At 34.0% G+C, this 12,958-nt stretch overlaps 1 protein-coding gene across 1 annotated transcript in view; it reads left to right on the top strand.

The window, feature by feature from the left end:
- The first annotated feature begins 339 nt into the window (after positions 1–339).
- Positions 340–12,958, top strand: part of LOC136025268 (CWF19-like protein 2) — a 45,729-nt gene continuing 33,110 nt past the window's right edge. The window contains exons 1-2 of the mRNA XM_065701129.1: positions 340–568; positions 7,451–7,567. Coding sequence (XP_065557201.1) covers positions 419–568; positions 7,451–7,567 — 267 coding nt within the window. The 5' untranslated portion in view covers positions 340–418. The remainder of the gene's footprint in view (positions 569–7,450; positions 7,568–12,958) is intronic.

Raw genomic sequence — 12,958 nt, 5'->3', positions numbered from 1 at the left:
ATTTTGAAAAAAGTAAGGGAATACCAGATAAAAGCCAGGTGATCTTGATAAAAATCACACCCTCAGATTCAGCATATTCGAGAACCTATTGTAGACCACCCCCATCCCCAAGAAGACCTATTGTAGAACACCTTCTTATCCCCAAGAAGCAAAAAAAAAAGAAAAAAAATTGGAGAAAAAAAGAAAAACAAAAGAAAAATTTACTCTTGCAAAACAGCGAAAGCAGTAAAAAATTGTAGCCTAATAAGAGACAAAAAAATGCAACCAAACCAACGTGACCTGCAGTTATCTTTTTGTGTTTTTCAACCAGTTCTGATACTGTGATTTTTGGGTGCCTGAGCTTACCATTTTTTTTCAGGGTTTGGACAAAACCGATGAGGATTACACTGTTGATGAGGTTTTCATTTCAAGGGCGCAGATGGACGAAAGTGATGCTAAACAAGCCGAAAAAGATAAACAACACGCTATCAAAGAGTATAAACAGCAAAGTCGTGCATTGGAAGGTTGTAATCGATGTCTTGATAACAGAGAAACGATTAAGCATTTAATTGTTTCAGTTGGATCTAAGGTAATTAGCCTTGATGTTTCAGTTATCCCTGCATAATAATTGTCAGCTTGTCTAGTCTTAGATTTTTTTTGCAAAAAGAATGTTCAGGATTTTTCTGATTTAAAAAGTTTAACTATTTTTGGTCTATCACATCCAGTTTTGCAAAATAACGCTTTTTAGTTTTCACTTGCCGCCAAATTTGGTATTTTTTTTATATTTGTTGTGATAAAAAGAATGGAATCACCCTCCCCCATTACCAACGGAGGCAGAATTGACCCTGATCATCGAAAAAGCATAAATGTGACTTCAGTTCTTGCTTCCACAAAATTTTGGTTTTTGACTGATTTGTGACTAACTATTTTTTTTTATAAATAAATTAGACAGACACAGGAAACTTGTTCTTGTAGGTTTTGCTACAAACAAAAGGAATGTACCCTTTTCTAAAAGGTTGCATCGGTTACGAACTTCAAAAGCCCAGAAAAGAAAACTTAACCTTGATGTCAACTGCTTCCTTCAGTGTTTTGCCAGTGACGCCTCTGGAAATATGGTATATGTGCTGCAGACTAGCTATTAACGTGTAGAATGAACATAGCATACAATTTGAAATTTGATAACCCTTTCTCTAGGTTTCCTAATCACAAGAACTTAGAACCCCCCTGTCCACTCCCCTCCCACCAGGGGTCATATCAGACGGGATCTCCCCAAAAATATTCAACTAGTACACCTACTCGTAGTTTCTACCAAGTTTCACTGAAATCTGATAACACCTTCTGTTAGATAAATTTGTGATGATGGTTCGCTTCCCCCTTCTTCCTTACCTTCCTATCCCCCACTGAGGCCAGGTTCTTGGCTCTAAGAGGAATAATAGGACAATAGGTTTCAGTTCTAAGTTTGATTTTGATTGGGCAATCTATTTTGGTGGATGTTCCAGTTGCAGGGAAAGTTCTCCCCCCGCCAACTGAGGTCAGCTTTTATCTATACCCAAGAGGCACAAAACCGATTCTAAGTTTTACATCTCATCAAGTTTAGTTTAGATCCGACGAACCATTTCGGTAGATGCACAAATGCCAAAATTCTGCAAAACACCCTCCATTTCCCCCACCTGTAAGACGAATGAAGAAGGACTTGTTTCAGTATACTTCTAAGACAAATTTTCGCATACGAAATCTCAGGAAGTCTGATTTTAATCGAAAATTTCTTAAGAATAAAATGAAAAAGCAAAATGTAGGGTTTCCAGAAAGATCTCTTTAGAATTATTTCTTAGAAATATATCTGAAATTTATGCGGTCTCAGGTCTTAAAAGATGACTCCATATTCGTGCTTTACATGGTTCTGACACTAATGATCTCTAACAAGTTTTTCTTCTGAGCCAAGACAAGTTCGTTTTGTTTATTGTTTATACTGTTTAGTAGGCTAGAAAAAAATGGCGTTTTCCTTTCAGAAAAATGTGGGAACTTGGTAAACTTCAGGGAATCGTTTTTCTCTGTCTCACAATCCCAATGCAACGTTTTGATTTATCTTTTCTTACCGTTATTGAGGTACAGACCGCTGAATATTATATAGAATAAAAGTAATAATATTGTTCTGCAGCAGGATCAAACGTTACGATATGGAAACTGAAAAAAAAAATGAGAACAAGAAATAAATTGTTGAAATTTAGTTGTAAAACATGAGGGATGGCTGAGAAACTTTTCTTGTGGAACTTCAGAATTATTTTTTTTTTATGGCTTTGAAATAAACTCTCTTTGATAAAGATTTATTTTCAGATGCGTTGCTAATTTGCTGGCGTTGTGGAAACCCAAAAGATTTTAAAAGAGAATTAATAAAATGACTGTCTTGCCTTTTTTTTGTCTTGCAAAACTGGAATATAGTCACTTGCAACTTTGACTTACAAAAGGACTTTAGTATTTATTATACTCATTTCATGTTAAAATCCCTTGTGCTTTACTAATTTAGTTTTCTGGGCTGGTTTTTCATATCCTTTTTTTACGTAGTTGTGTTTATGGATTTATCTATTTTTTTCTGTTTTTTTAATGTTGTTTTATTTTATGTTGTTTTTTTTATGAGGGTAAAGTCGCAAAAATTTAAAAGGTCGATTGTAAACCATTTATTTCATGTTATATAGATTTAAATGCAAAAATAGTTTCAAAAAGCATATACCACATGAACACCACATTTAACCTTCAGCTACCCAATGGAAACATGCTTTACTTTTTAATTGTACATCAACGTGTCTTAAGACGGATTGCAAACAACTATTGTTAATTTTCAGACTTAGAATTTGGGCCCATGGCACCCACAGACGTCTTTTGTATGAGTTAAATAAAATCAAAAGTTTTTTGACTGAAAATAAGGAGCCACATTAAAACTTGAAATAAACCAAAATTAATGTGTATGTGAGGGGGAATATCCCACCCTCAACCATCACTCTTTACGCTAAAGTCTTAAAGTTCTTTGGAAATACTTCTCTCTCAAAGTCAACGGTCCTTGTGTTTGAGTAGTAGCCTATTTCTTGAAGAATTGTGACAAAGTCAAACCTTAGTCTAAGGAGCGAGGGCTTAGGAAGGAGTAGTCCCCTTCATATATTGAATAATTTCTGTTTGTTTTAGGTTTTAATGTTACTCCTTACTTTAAATCGATTTTTCTTTATTTGATTTCTGACTGTTTTCCAAATCATGCCAGGAAATTAATAATGCTTAATTATTGGACATTTCAACTATACTGAATCGAATGACTATATCAAAGTTTTGATTGGATGTCTTTGTGGACAAGAGGGGGGTGGGAGAGAGGTAGTGCCCTCCATTCTTTTTTGTTGCTTAAAAAGGGAACTAGAACTTCAGATTTCTGTTCGAATGGGGGCTCTCGTGATCTCCTAGGACCAGTGGTTTGATACGATGACCCATGGTAAATAAAATAATTAAATAAACAGGCATCTGTGATCTTTCCTCTGGCGGATTACGCAATTCGTCATTTTTGCAGATAGGGGCATGAAACCTTAAACAGTAGGGCTCTCAGATATGCTGAATCTTATGGTTTGATTTTCTTTAAGATTGCTTGACTTTTGGTGCATAACCCCCCCCCCTCTTTTGAAATCACGCAAATTTTCTCAGGGTTGTAGCTTTTGATGGTTAACATTAAACTTAATAAAAAAATATATATTTAGAATCAACATAAAAAGTCAATTCTTTTGATGTATCAATTATCAAAGTTCCGTTTTTTAGAGTCTCGGTTACTATAGGACCGAGTCGCTCTTTACTTACAGTTCGTTATCATGAAGTGTTTGACAAATACAAGTCGAATTCAAAGAGGACTGGAAACTATTACCTTTTCTAATTTTCTCAATCTTTTTCTTTAATGTTCTCTTATTTTTTTTCCCTGATTATAGAGTCGCAAAACCGTAACTCACGATAAAAATAGTACAACAGAAGAAGCATATAACACACATATGCTGCTTTTACCCTTTAGCTACGATGGCAACAGGCTTTATCATTTATTTCTACATCAGTTTATCTCCAGGCGAATTAAAAACAATCAAACATTTCGTGGTAGCGAACTGTAGTAAGGCTCGATAGTAACCAAAACTCTAAAAAACGAAATTTTAATACCATTAGTTACATCAAAAGAATCTCGTTTTAATGCTGATTTTAAATATATAAGTTTCATCAAGTTTAGTCATACCCATCAAAAGCTACAAGCCTGCGAAAATTTGCCCTGTTTTAGAAAATAGGGGGAAACACCCTCTAAAAGTCATAGAATCTTAACGAAAATCACACCATCAGATTCGGCGTATCAGAGAACCCTATTCTACAAGTTCCAAGCTCTTATTTACAAAAGTGTGGAATTTTGTATTTTTTCCCAGAAGATAAATTACGGATGCGTGTTTATTTGTTTGTTTTGTTTTTTTCTTTTTCCCAGGGGTGATCGTATCGACCAAGTGGTCCTAGAATTTTGTGAGAGGGCTCATTCGAACGGAAATGAAAAGTTCTAGTGCTATTTTTAAGTGACCAAAGAAATTGGAGGGCACCTAGGCCCCCTCCCACGCTCATTTTCTTCCCAAAGTCGTCGGATCAAACTCTGAGATATCCATTTTATTCAGCATAGTCGAAAAACCCTATAACTATGTGTTTGGGGACGTCTTACTCCCCCACTGTCCCCGTGGGAAGGGCTGCTAGTTACAAACTTATGACCAGTGTTTGCATATAGTAATGGTTATTGGGAAGTGTACAAACGTTTTCAGGGGGATTTTTTGGTTGGGAGGAGGGGTTGGGAAGAGGGGTTATGGGGGGAAACTTTCCATGTAGTGATTTGTCATGGGGGAAGAAGATTTTCATGAAGGGGGCGCAGCATTTTCTAACATTATTTAAAAAAAACAATGAAAAAATAAATATGAAAAGAAATAAATATAATATTATAAATATCTATATAAATAGAAATAAATATAAATATTTCAACTGAAAGTAAGGAGTAGCATTATAACTTAAAATGAACAGAAAATATTACGCATATAAGGGGTTCACCTCCTCCTAGTACCTCACTCTTTACGCTAGAGTATTTTTAGTAATTTCAAATATTTATTCTACGGCCTTTGTGATTCAGGGGACAAAATTTAAGCTTTAGTGTAAAGAGCGAGGTATTGACGAGCGGGCGAACTCTCTCATATACATAATAAAAACATACGAATATAGAAGTTTGTTACGTAAGCTAATTCGTAAGTTACGTATATCTTTTACTAATGAAAACTTTCGTAAAAAACTAAAAGTTCTAGTTGCCTTTTTAAGTACCCAAAAAATTGGAGGGCAACTGGGCTTCCTCTCCCCTCCTTTTTTCTCATAATCATTCGATCAAAACTATGGGAAAGCCATTTAGCCAAATAAATAAATATACAAATTTTGCTTTAATTATTCATCTGGAGAGCCGAAATCAAAACATGGATTAACTAAAAAAAACGTTCGAAAATTAAATAAAAAAACAAGTTTTTTTTACTGAAAGTAAGGAGCGACATTAAAACTTAAAACGAACATATATTACCCCGTATATGAAAGGGACTGTTCCCTCTTCAACCCCCTGCTCTTTACGCTAAAGTATATACTGTTTTAAAAGTAGAGTTGAGAGAAAGAGTCTTTAGCGCAAAGAGCAGGGCGTTGAAGAGGTTAATTGTTGACAAAAAAAGACGTCTTTTGCGTGAACAGATATGAATTTTGGCCAAAGGTGGCTGAAAACTGTTATACTATCCTACTAAAAATAGACTAAAGATACTAAATACCTAATAGGACATCTTTAATGATTCAGAAGTAAGGATACAATTTATGCTGGTGATCAATAATTGTTCATCGGAGCATTCATCATAAATTAAATGGCTGTGAAATTATGATCACTGAAGTGTTTCCCATCTCACCTGATACGAAACAATGTCCTAAGTAGATTAAATGGGACTAAATTGCATTGGACAATTTTTCAGTCTAAGAAGCAAATGCAGTTTCCTAATAATTATATTAGATGATAGATTGCGTGATTTGGGTTTTGAAACGATAGAAAATTTCTTTTAAGTTTCGGCAGGCAGTATAAGTGTTATAAGAAATGAAACTTACAACAGAAAAAAAAATCGTTTTTTCTACGCTAATTGGATAAAAAATTGAGATTGCACAAAATGACATCAATTAATTAAAACAAAAGCTTACGAAGTTTGTGTTTTAGGTAAATAGCGAAGTTGAAACTTAAAACGAACAAATGTTACCGCTCCGCAATTTATGCAATATATTTTTGAAACAGTATTTCAAGTAGACTTTCTAGTGAGATTTCTCTGTATGTGTATAATTCAGAACTTTTGACCTTAAAATAAATGCCAACATAACAAAAAGTATGGTGAACATTGGATCTCCACTCGACCTACGATGCAATAACCAGACGATAAAGCACGTCATGGAGTTCTCGTACTTAAAAAAGTACCATCCACAGTTCAGGATCGTGTCAGCGAGAAGCCAAGCCAAGAATAGGCCAGGCTAATGCAGCTTCAGGAAACTGTCTCAAATTTGGTGCAGCCAGAATTATTCTCTGTAACTCAAGCTGAGGTTGTTTAACAGTAACTTCCTCTCAACGTTTTTGTATGGCTCTAAAACCTGGCCCATAGATCAAAAACTTGAAAAGAAACTCCTCCTGTTCGAAAAAATGGGTTTAAGGCGCATCCTAATATCAACTGATTCCAAAAAGTAACGAACGCTACTGTACGACAGAAGACATCTTAGCCACTGATAACCAAAGTGATCAAATATAGGAACTGGACATATCTCAGTCATGTGATCCGTATACCCGAAGTTCGACTACTGAAGTTCGTCCTACAGTGGTTGTCACGTGGTACCAGAAAAAGATGACGCCCCAAAAATACCCTACGACGCAGCTACCGGGCTGACCTCGAAAATATCAATGCCTCAGTCGAACCTGAATGGGAAGATGTCTGGGTGGCTGCAGCAATGAGATATGACTAGTGACTCTTCTCGGATGCCCTAAGCCCTCTGGAGGCACAGGAAAGTCTAAAGTAAGGTATAACACAGAAAAACTAGAGCTTCAATTTTACTGCAGGATTTTAATAAAATAAAAAACTCAAGCAAGCTTAGTCTTGCTAAACTCAAAAAAGCTTATCAATGAGTCTGTCTAAATAAATATGCTGTAACTATTTTGTAACTAGTTACAGTTTCTTCTAATCAGTTTTTCAGTTTTCAGAATTAAGTTTTCCTAATCGAAGCTTGACACTGATTTTACTCTGATTTTACACTGATTTTACACTGATTTTACTGATTGACACTGATTTAAATTGGTAATAACAAAAAACAGTTTTAAGTTTGGCAGTTACAATAGGTTCATTGGGTATCAATTGCACGAGTCTATGCCATTTAATTGTTCTTTCAGGCCTACCTTGCCTTACCCGCTCACACTCCTCTAACATCTGGACACTGTCTCATTATTCCGGCTCAACATATATCCTGTTCTGTGCAAGCTGATGAAGATGTCTGGGAGGAAATTCAGGTAAATAACGGTCCTGTTTTCTATTTCATTCAGTATTTTAGGCCACCTATAGATACATATATTTTGTCATAACGGGGTCAGCAGAGTCATATACGGATTTACAACCTGTACAATTGGCGTGGACCTGTGGGCCAAGAATCCTCCGCTAATCTCATATTTGTAAAAACATTAAACCTCTTTTGAATCGAAACTGTTCTGAGATCGTTTACTGAATCATAATGCTGGTCGTCAATCGTCTATATTTTTGAATGATTGTAATTTAAGAAGTGTGGATCATCTGCTGTCTACTATAAAGGTTGCAGAAGGGATATCTAGTTCCTTGTACTTTTCGATTATACAGATTATAAATCTTTGCATAGTTATGATTTCTGCATGGTAGTGTGTGCCCAGTTTTCCACCAAAGGACGATGGAAACCTTCGTCCTTGTGAAGGAGGGGATGGAAACCTTCAATTTTACAAATTATAAATCCCTGTGCGATTCCCATTTTAACGAAATGTAGCATGTCCGATATGTAGCATGTCCACTCCATCTGCCTAATAGCGTCATAGCAATCACTTCGAAATCACACTTGCCACCCTATTTCATACCCAGATTCCATTTGTCAGATCCATCTATATTTCACACATCAAAAAGATGCTTTCTTTTTTGCGCCCAAACAAATTGGCTACATATGTCGATCTTTTCCCTTTTTTGCTTCCAGTTGTTTTTTTTTTTTCCTCGAGAGGCAACCAACTAATTCAATAACCCATCTTAAAACCTACCTCTTTAAATTCTTTTTAAAATAATTGATTTTCTCCAAGTCTCTTTGGACCGATAATAGATTTTCAAGGATTCCACGACTTTTTTTTGTTTTATCTCACGTTTGGATTCCTAGGTCTCTCTAAACGTTTTCTATGTTTATTTAAGAAAAGTGAACGATGACTTTTCGGACAAACTTTTCGAAATCAGCTCAGGTATCTCATCCTGAAAATGTGATAGTTTTGTTGGCCTAGCTCAACTAATTTTGTTAAACACAGAGAAAAACTCTCTCAGAAGTAATTGTTTACGCTACTGCTACTTCCCAAATCACTTCATTTCAACCCTTTTCCCTGTCTAAAAAATCTCTAAAATATTACTAATTTTATAAGAACTGTGAATCCTTATCCTACTCCAGATGTGTCAACTTTACTATCCGTTTTGTGGCAACTTAACAGTTTTTTTTCATACCATTCTATCTATAGCGGGTTGCTTTTCAAAACACGTTTTTCTAAATATTTCTGTAAATAATGATTCCCTATTTTTGCTTATTTGGCCCCGGGTTACTGATTTTTATTTTCTTTATGTTGCCTAGCTGTTCAATCTAAAATACGAACAAGTTTTAGGACTTGTTCGTTTCTCAATTATTTTGATCTTGTTTCTTTTTCAGGTATGAGTTTTCTTGATTCCTATTACTTGAGTCTCCAATTTCCTATTATTACTGCAATTCAGAAAAGATGAGCCTGAAAATTTTCATATTCAACAATGCCCTAAATTTTCTCTTTTTGCATCAGGTTAACAAATCTTCCTTGCAGTATATTCATTTACTTTTTGTAATTAAATATTAGATATATATTTGATATGAAGTAAAGAACAACATTATGGTTTAAATTATTGTAAGTTTCAATTGTGTTGCCGATCCCTCCAAACTCCCACTCTTTGGACTGAAGTTGAAATAGCGCATTAAGCAGAACTACGTTTTTAGAAATGCTCTTGTTAGAAATTGCAGTATTCTTTTGAAAGACAATGGAGCAGAATTAAATGATAATTATCTACTTGTTAGGTATGAAACATTCTATTAAGTGATGAGTACCATAAATTGAACTTCTGCGTAAGGAACAATAGCAGTTCATGCCCATTTACTTAAATTTCCGCTTGTTTTAAGTTCTGCTCTTCAATTTCTTGTAACAACGACCCTGTTTTTTTTTTCCTTCGATTTCTTTGATAAATGAATTACAGACTGCTCAGTAATTTGCTTAAGAACAAAAGCCATGACTGTACGTGTATTTGCTCTGGGAAACAGACATTGTTTTCCTAAGGCTTTTCAATTGCTTAAAGTGAAATTGTTAAATAGTAATTTTCATCATATGAAATTTTGCCCTATTTGGCACACGTTTGCGCTCTGCTGCATAAGTTTAGGAAAATATGTTAAGTTTGATGGCATAATTTACTTTAGATATTGTATTCCTTTTCAGGTTTTCCCTCTTTTTTCTAATATGATAGAATTGTTTTCATGCTAGTATCCTCTGATGGATATCTTCAAACCTAATTTATTTTACATATTTTGAATCAGCTTGAAAATTATTTGGATCTCCAGTTATTGTTGACAATGGTCGCTCTTTACTTAATGTCTTTACTATGACCAGTTTGATCTAGAAAACGGGAAAGTTGCTAGTTCTTATTCTCTGTTTATAAATTTCTCGAGACTTGAGATTTGCAATGTGTCATCCATATCTGAAACAATTTGATTTTAATTTGTTTTTAGAATAGTCCTTAGTACGGTTTTGAGAAGAACAAATAGGAACTTTAATTTTGTTAGGAAAAAACTATTGGTACCTTTAAAAGTGCGATGAAAATAGCATATACAAACCGGAGTCTTTTTAAACAATTATATATTACCCCAAAGAAAAAAATGGAAGCGACTGTCGTTTGATAACGGAAATACCGATAACAGTTTTAGAAAGTACCTTACGTGTATAAAGTTATACATCAAGAGATAATTGTCATGTTCCAGAAACAAATTATAATATTAGCATTTTTTTAAATTTTTTATATTATATAAAGAATATTTTTTTATTTATATAACAAATTTCTATATTATAAAAAAATAGAATTAAAAATTTTAATGATTTTTTTTTAAATAAAACCAAAAATTTATTGGAATATAAAAAATTAAAGAAATTATAATATAAAATGAATCATAAAAAAAAAACTGTATCTTAAATAGTAAACACTTTCAAATGGAGAAGAAAATCAAACTATGGACTGTTTCCCTTAGCCTATTGATTCCCTGAAGTATCCTAATATTAAAAACAGAAAGGTACAAGAATGAAAATTAACAAAGATTTAATTTCTAAATTTATGTATTAGAAGGCGGCTGTCATGATCACAAAAAATTCATACAATAGAAAATGAAAAAATTACGAATATCCAAAAGGGTAAACCAAATCAAAAGTATAAAAAGATCAGAAAAGAGAGAGAACCACTTCCTTTATTGGTATCAAACCCAAGATCTACTCGAAGAAAGGCGTACCCTGACATAATTGCCCAATGTCATGATGATCTAGTTTCTTTTGTTTCGTATGTAGCTTTATCCGCATTAAAATACGTAATGTCCTTGCACTAACAAAGAGCAGTCAGTGTCGTGATTTAATTTTAGTGAATTTGTGTTAAATTGTTTAACACAAATGAATGAATAAATGAATAAATCTATTGAAGAAGATTTATTACTTGTAAAACGTAACATAACTTCTAACGTAACGTAAACGTATCTTCTGCGGTTTCAATCTCTGTATATGAGTTCATTAAGATCCCAAAAGTGTAAAGAGCGTATCGTTGATTTTCCTCTAAACTGCATCTGTGTTTAAATACTAAATACTGAATACTGAATACTGTACTTAAATACTGAATACAGTACTTAAACACTGAATACTGATGGTGTTCATCAGAGTTGATTTCATTTTCTACGTTCCTAGCTGTTGTTTTGCTTGAATGCTATGTAAATTCTTTTTTTATCGTTTTTACTTTCGTTTTTAATTTTCTTTTTTGTGTGTTCTCTTTTTGCATTTATCTACTGATATGTAACAGTATTTTTAATTTTTGTAAGAAATGATTACTTCTATTATCTTCATTATATGAGTGTCGGTGCTTTAAATTTACTGAGATTCTAAATTCTAAGATTGTATAAATGGGCTATTCCAACCTAACGTGGCTGCTAAAAGCTTGGAAGATCCTTTATCTTAACTGTTCTTCTCATATTTAGCGTGAAGCGCTTTTTGCGAGATTCAACCTCCAATCTCGTTTGTAAGGCTAAAACTCTCTACAAATTATGAATTTGTTATAATAAAGTTATAAATGCCTGCTTTTAGGTTCCCCCCTCTCCTCTAGTGGGTCTAACTTTTTCTTTTACAACCCTTACTTTTGATATTTCTGCTTGAACCGCATGCCAACAAATTTATTTCAATTCGGAGAGTTTGCCCTTCTATCTGTGTGAACATGTAATTATATCGTAAAAAGAAAATAGATTATTATTAGAAGAAAAAAAGTTTCAGAAGAGATGATGCGTTTCATCAGATGATCCTTTCCATCTTTGTCATTGAGGAAAATTTATTTTTCACTGAGACTGACTTCTTAAGTCTATATTAGCTGTTCCATAGAGAAAAAGAAATTTTGTAACAGAAGCTTAGAAATTCTATATATCTTTATAATTGCTCCACTCCTAAATATTATAGATTTATTCTGTCCACAAGGCTTAGTATGATATTACTTTAAGGGGCTAGTCTGTATGTCTATTTCCCTTTTCTCAGTGAAGTGGAAAGGCTGATATAAGTATCATCAACAACGGTTGAATAAATCTCTTTCTTTTTTCTTTCTTGCGGAAACGATTTGTCAAATGAACTCTTTTACATCTATGAACTTGTTAGGTATAAGAGGGCATTGATGCTTTTGGTAAAGATATCTCTTTGAGTTCCATTTAGAAAATAATTCTGAAAAGACGAGGAGGATTTATTGTGTGTTAAGGTTCTATATAAATTTTATTGTTTTGATTGAATTACAATGGCACATCGGACACGCATGAAATGTGGCTTTTCAGCCTGTAAAGCACCGTCTTAATTTTTAAATAGTGGCCACGCGCCTTGTGATGCCTATACAAAAACTGCGAAGAACAGGTTTTGCCTAGTGTTAATTCATGTTTAAGACGATTGGAGGAGATCTCGTCCTCATCCCCTTTACCTCCCTCCTTATTAGTTTAGGAGACGATTTAGAAAAAAGGAGACGATTAGAAAAAATCATGGATCCCTCCTTCCAAACCAATAACCATTTTGAACCTATAACTGGGTATTGTTTCAATATTAAGATGAATAAGAAAATTAAAATGGTGTTTTACTATAGCATTATTAGCTTAATTCTCCTTATTCACGCTATTGCCTGAAAATGAAGGATCCTTATTAATTTTATTGACCAATTACGGCAACCGACTACGCCATCTAAGACGGGTCTTATAGCCGGTTACTTCGCATGAAGAAATTATTTGTCGCCTTTTTATCTAGAAGAGAAAATATTTTGCTGCTCACCATTTTCCATTCCTGTTCATATTTGCGTAAGAACTTTCCCTTTCTTGAAGAAGACATAGTAAAGCAGCAGAACCCCAAGTA

Source organism: Artemia franciscana, chromosome 3 (assembly GCF_032884065.1).
Source record: "Artemia franciscana chromosome 3, ASM3288406v1, whole genome shotgun sequence".
In the NCBI taxonomy this organism is placed as follows: Eukaryota; Metazoa; Arthropoda; class Branchiopoda; order Anostraca; family Artemiidae; genus Artemia; species Artemia franciscana.
This window is presented reverse-complemented; position numbering and strand designations above follow the sequence as displayed.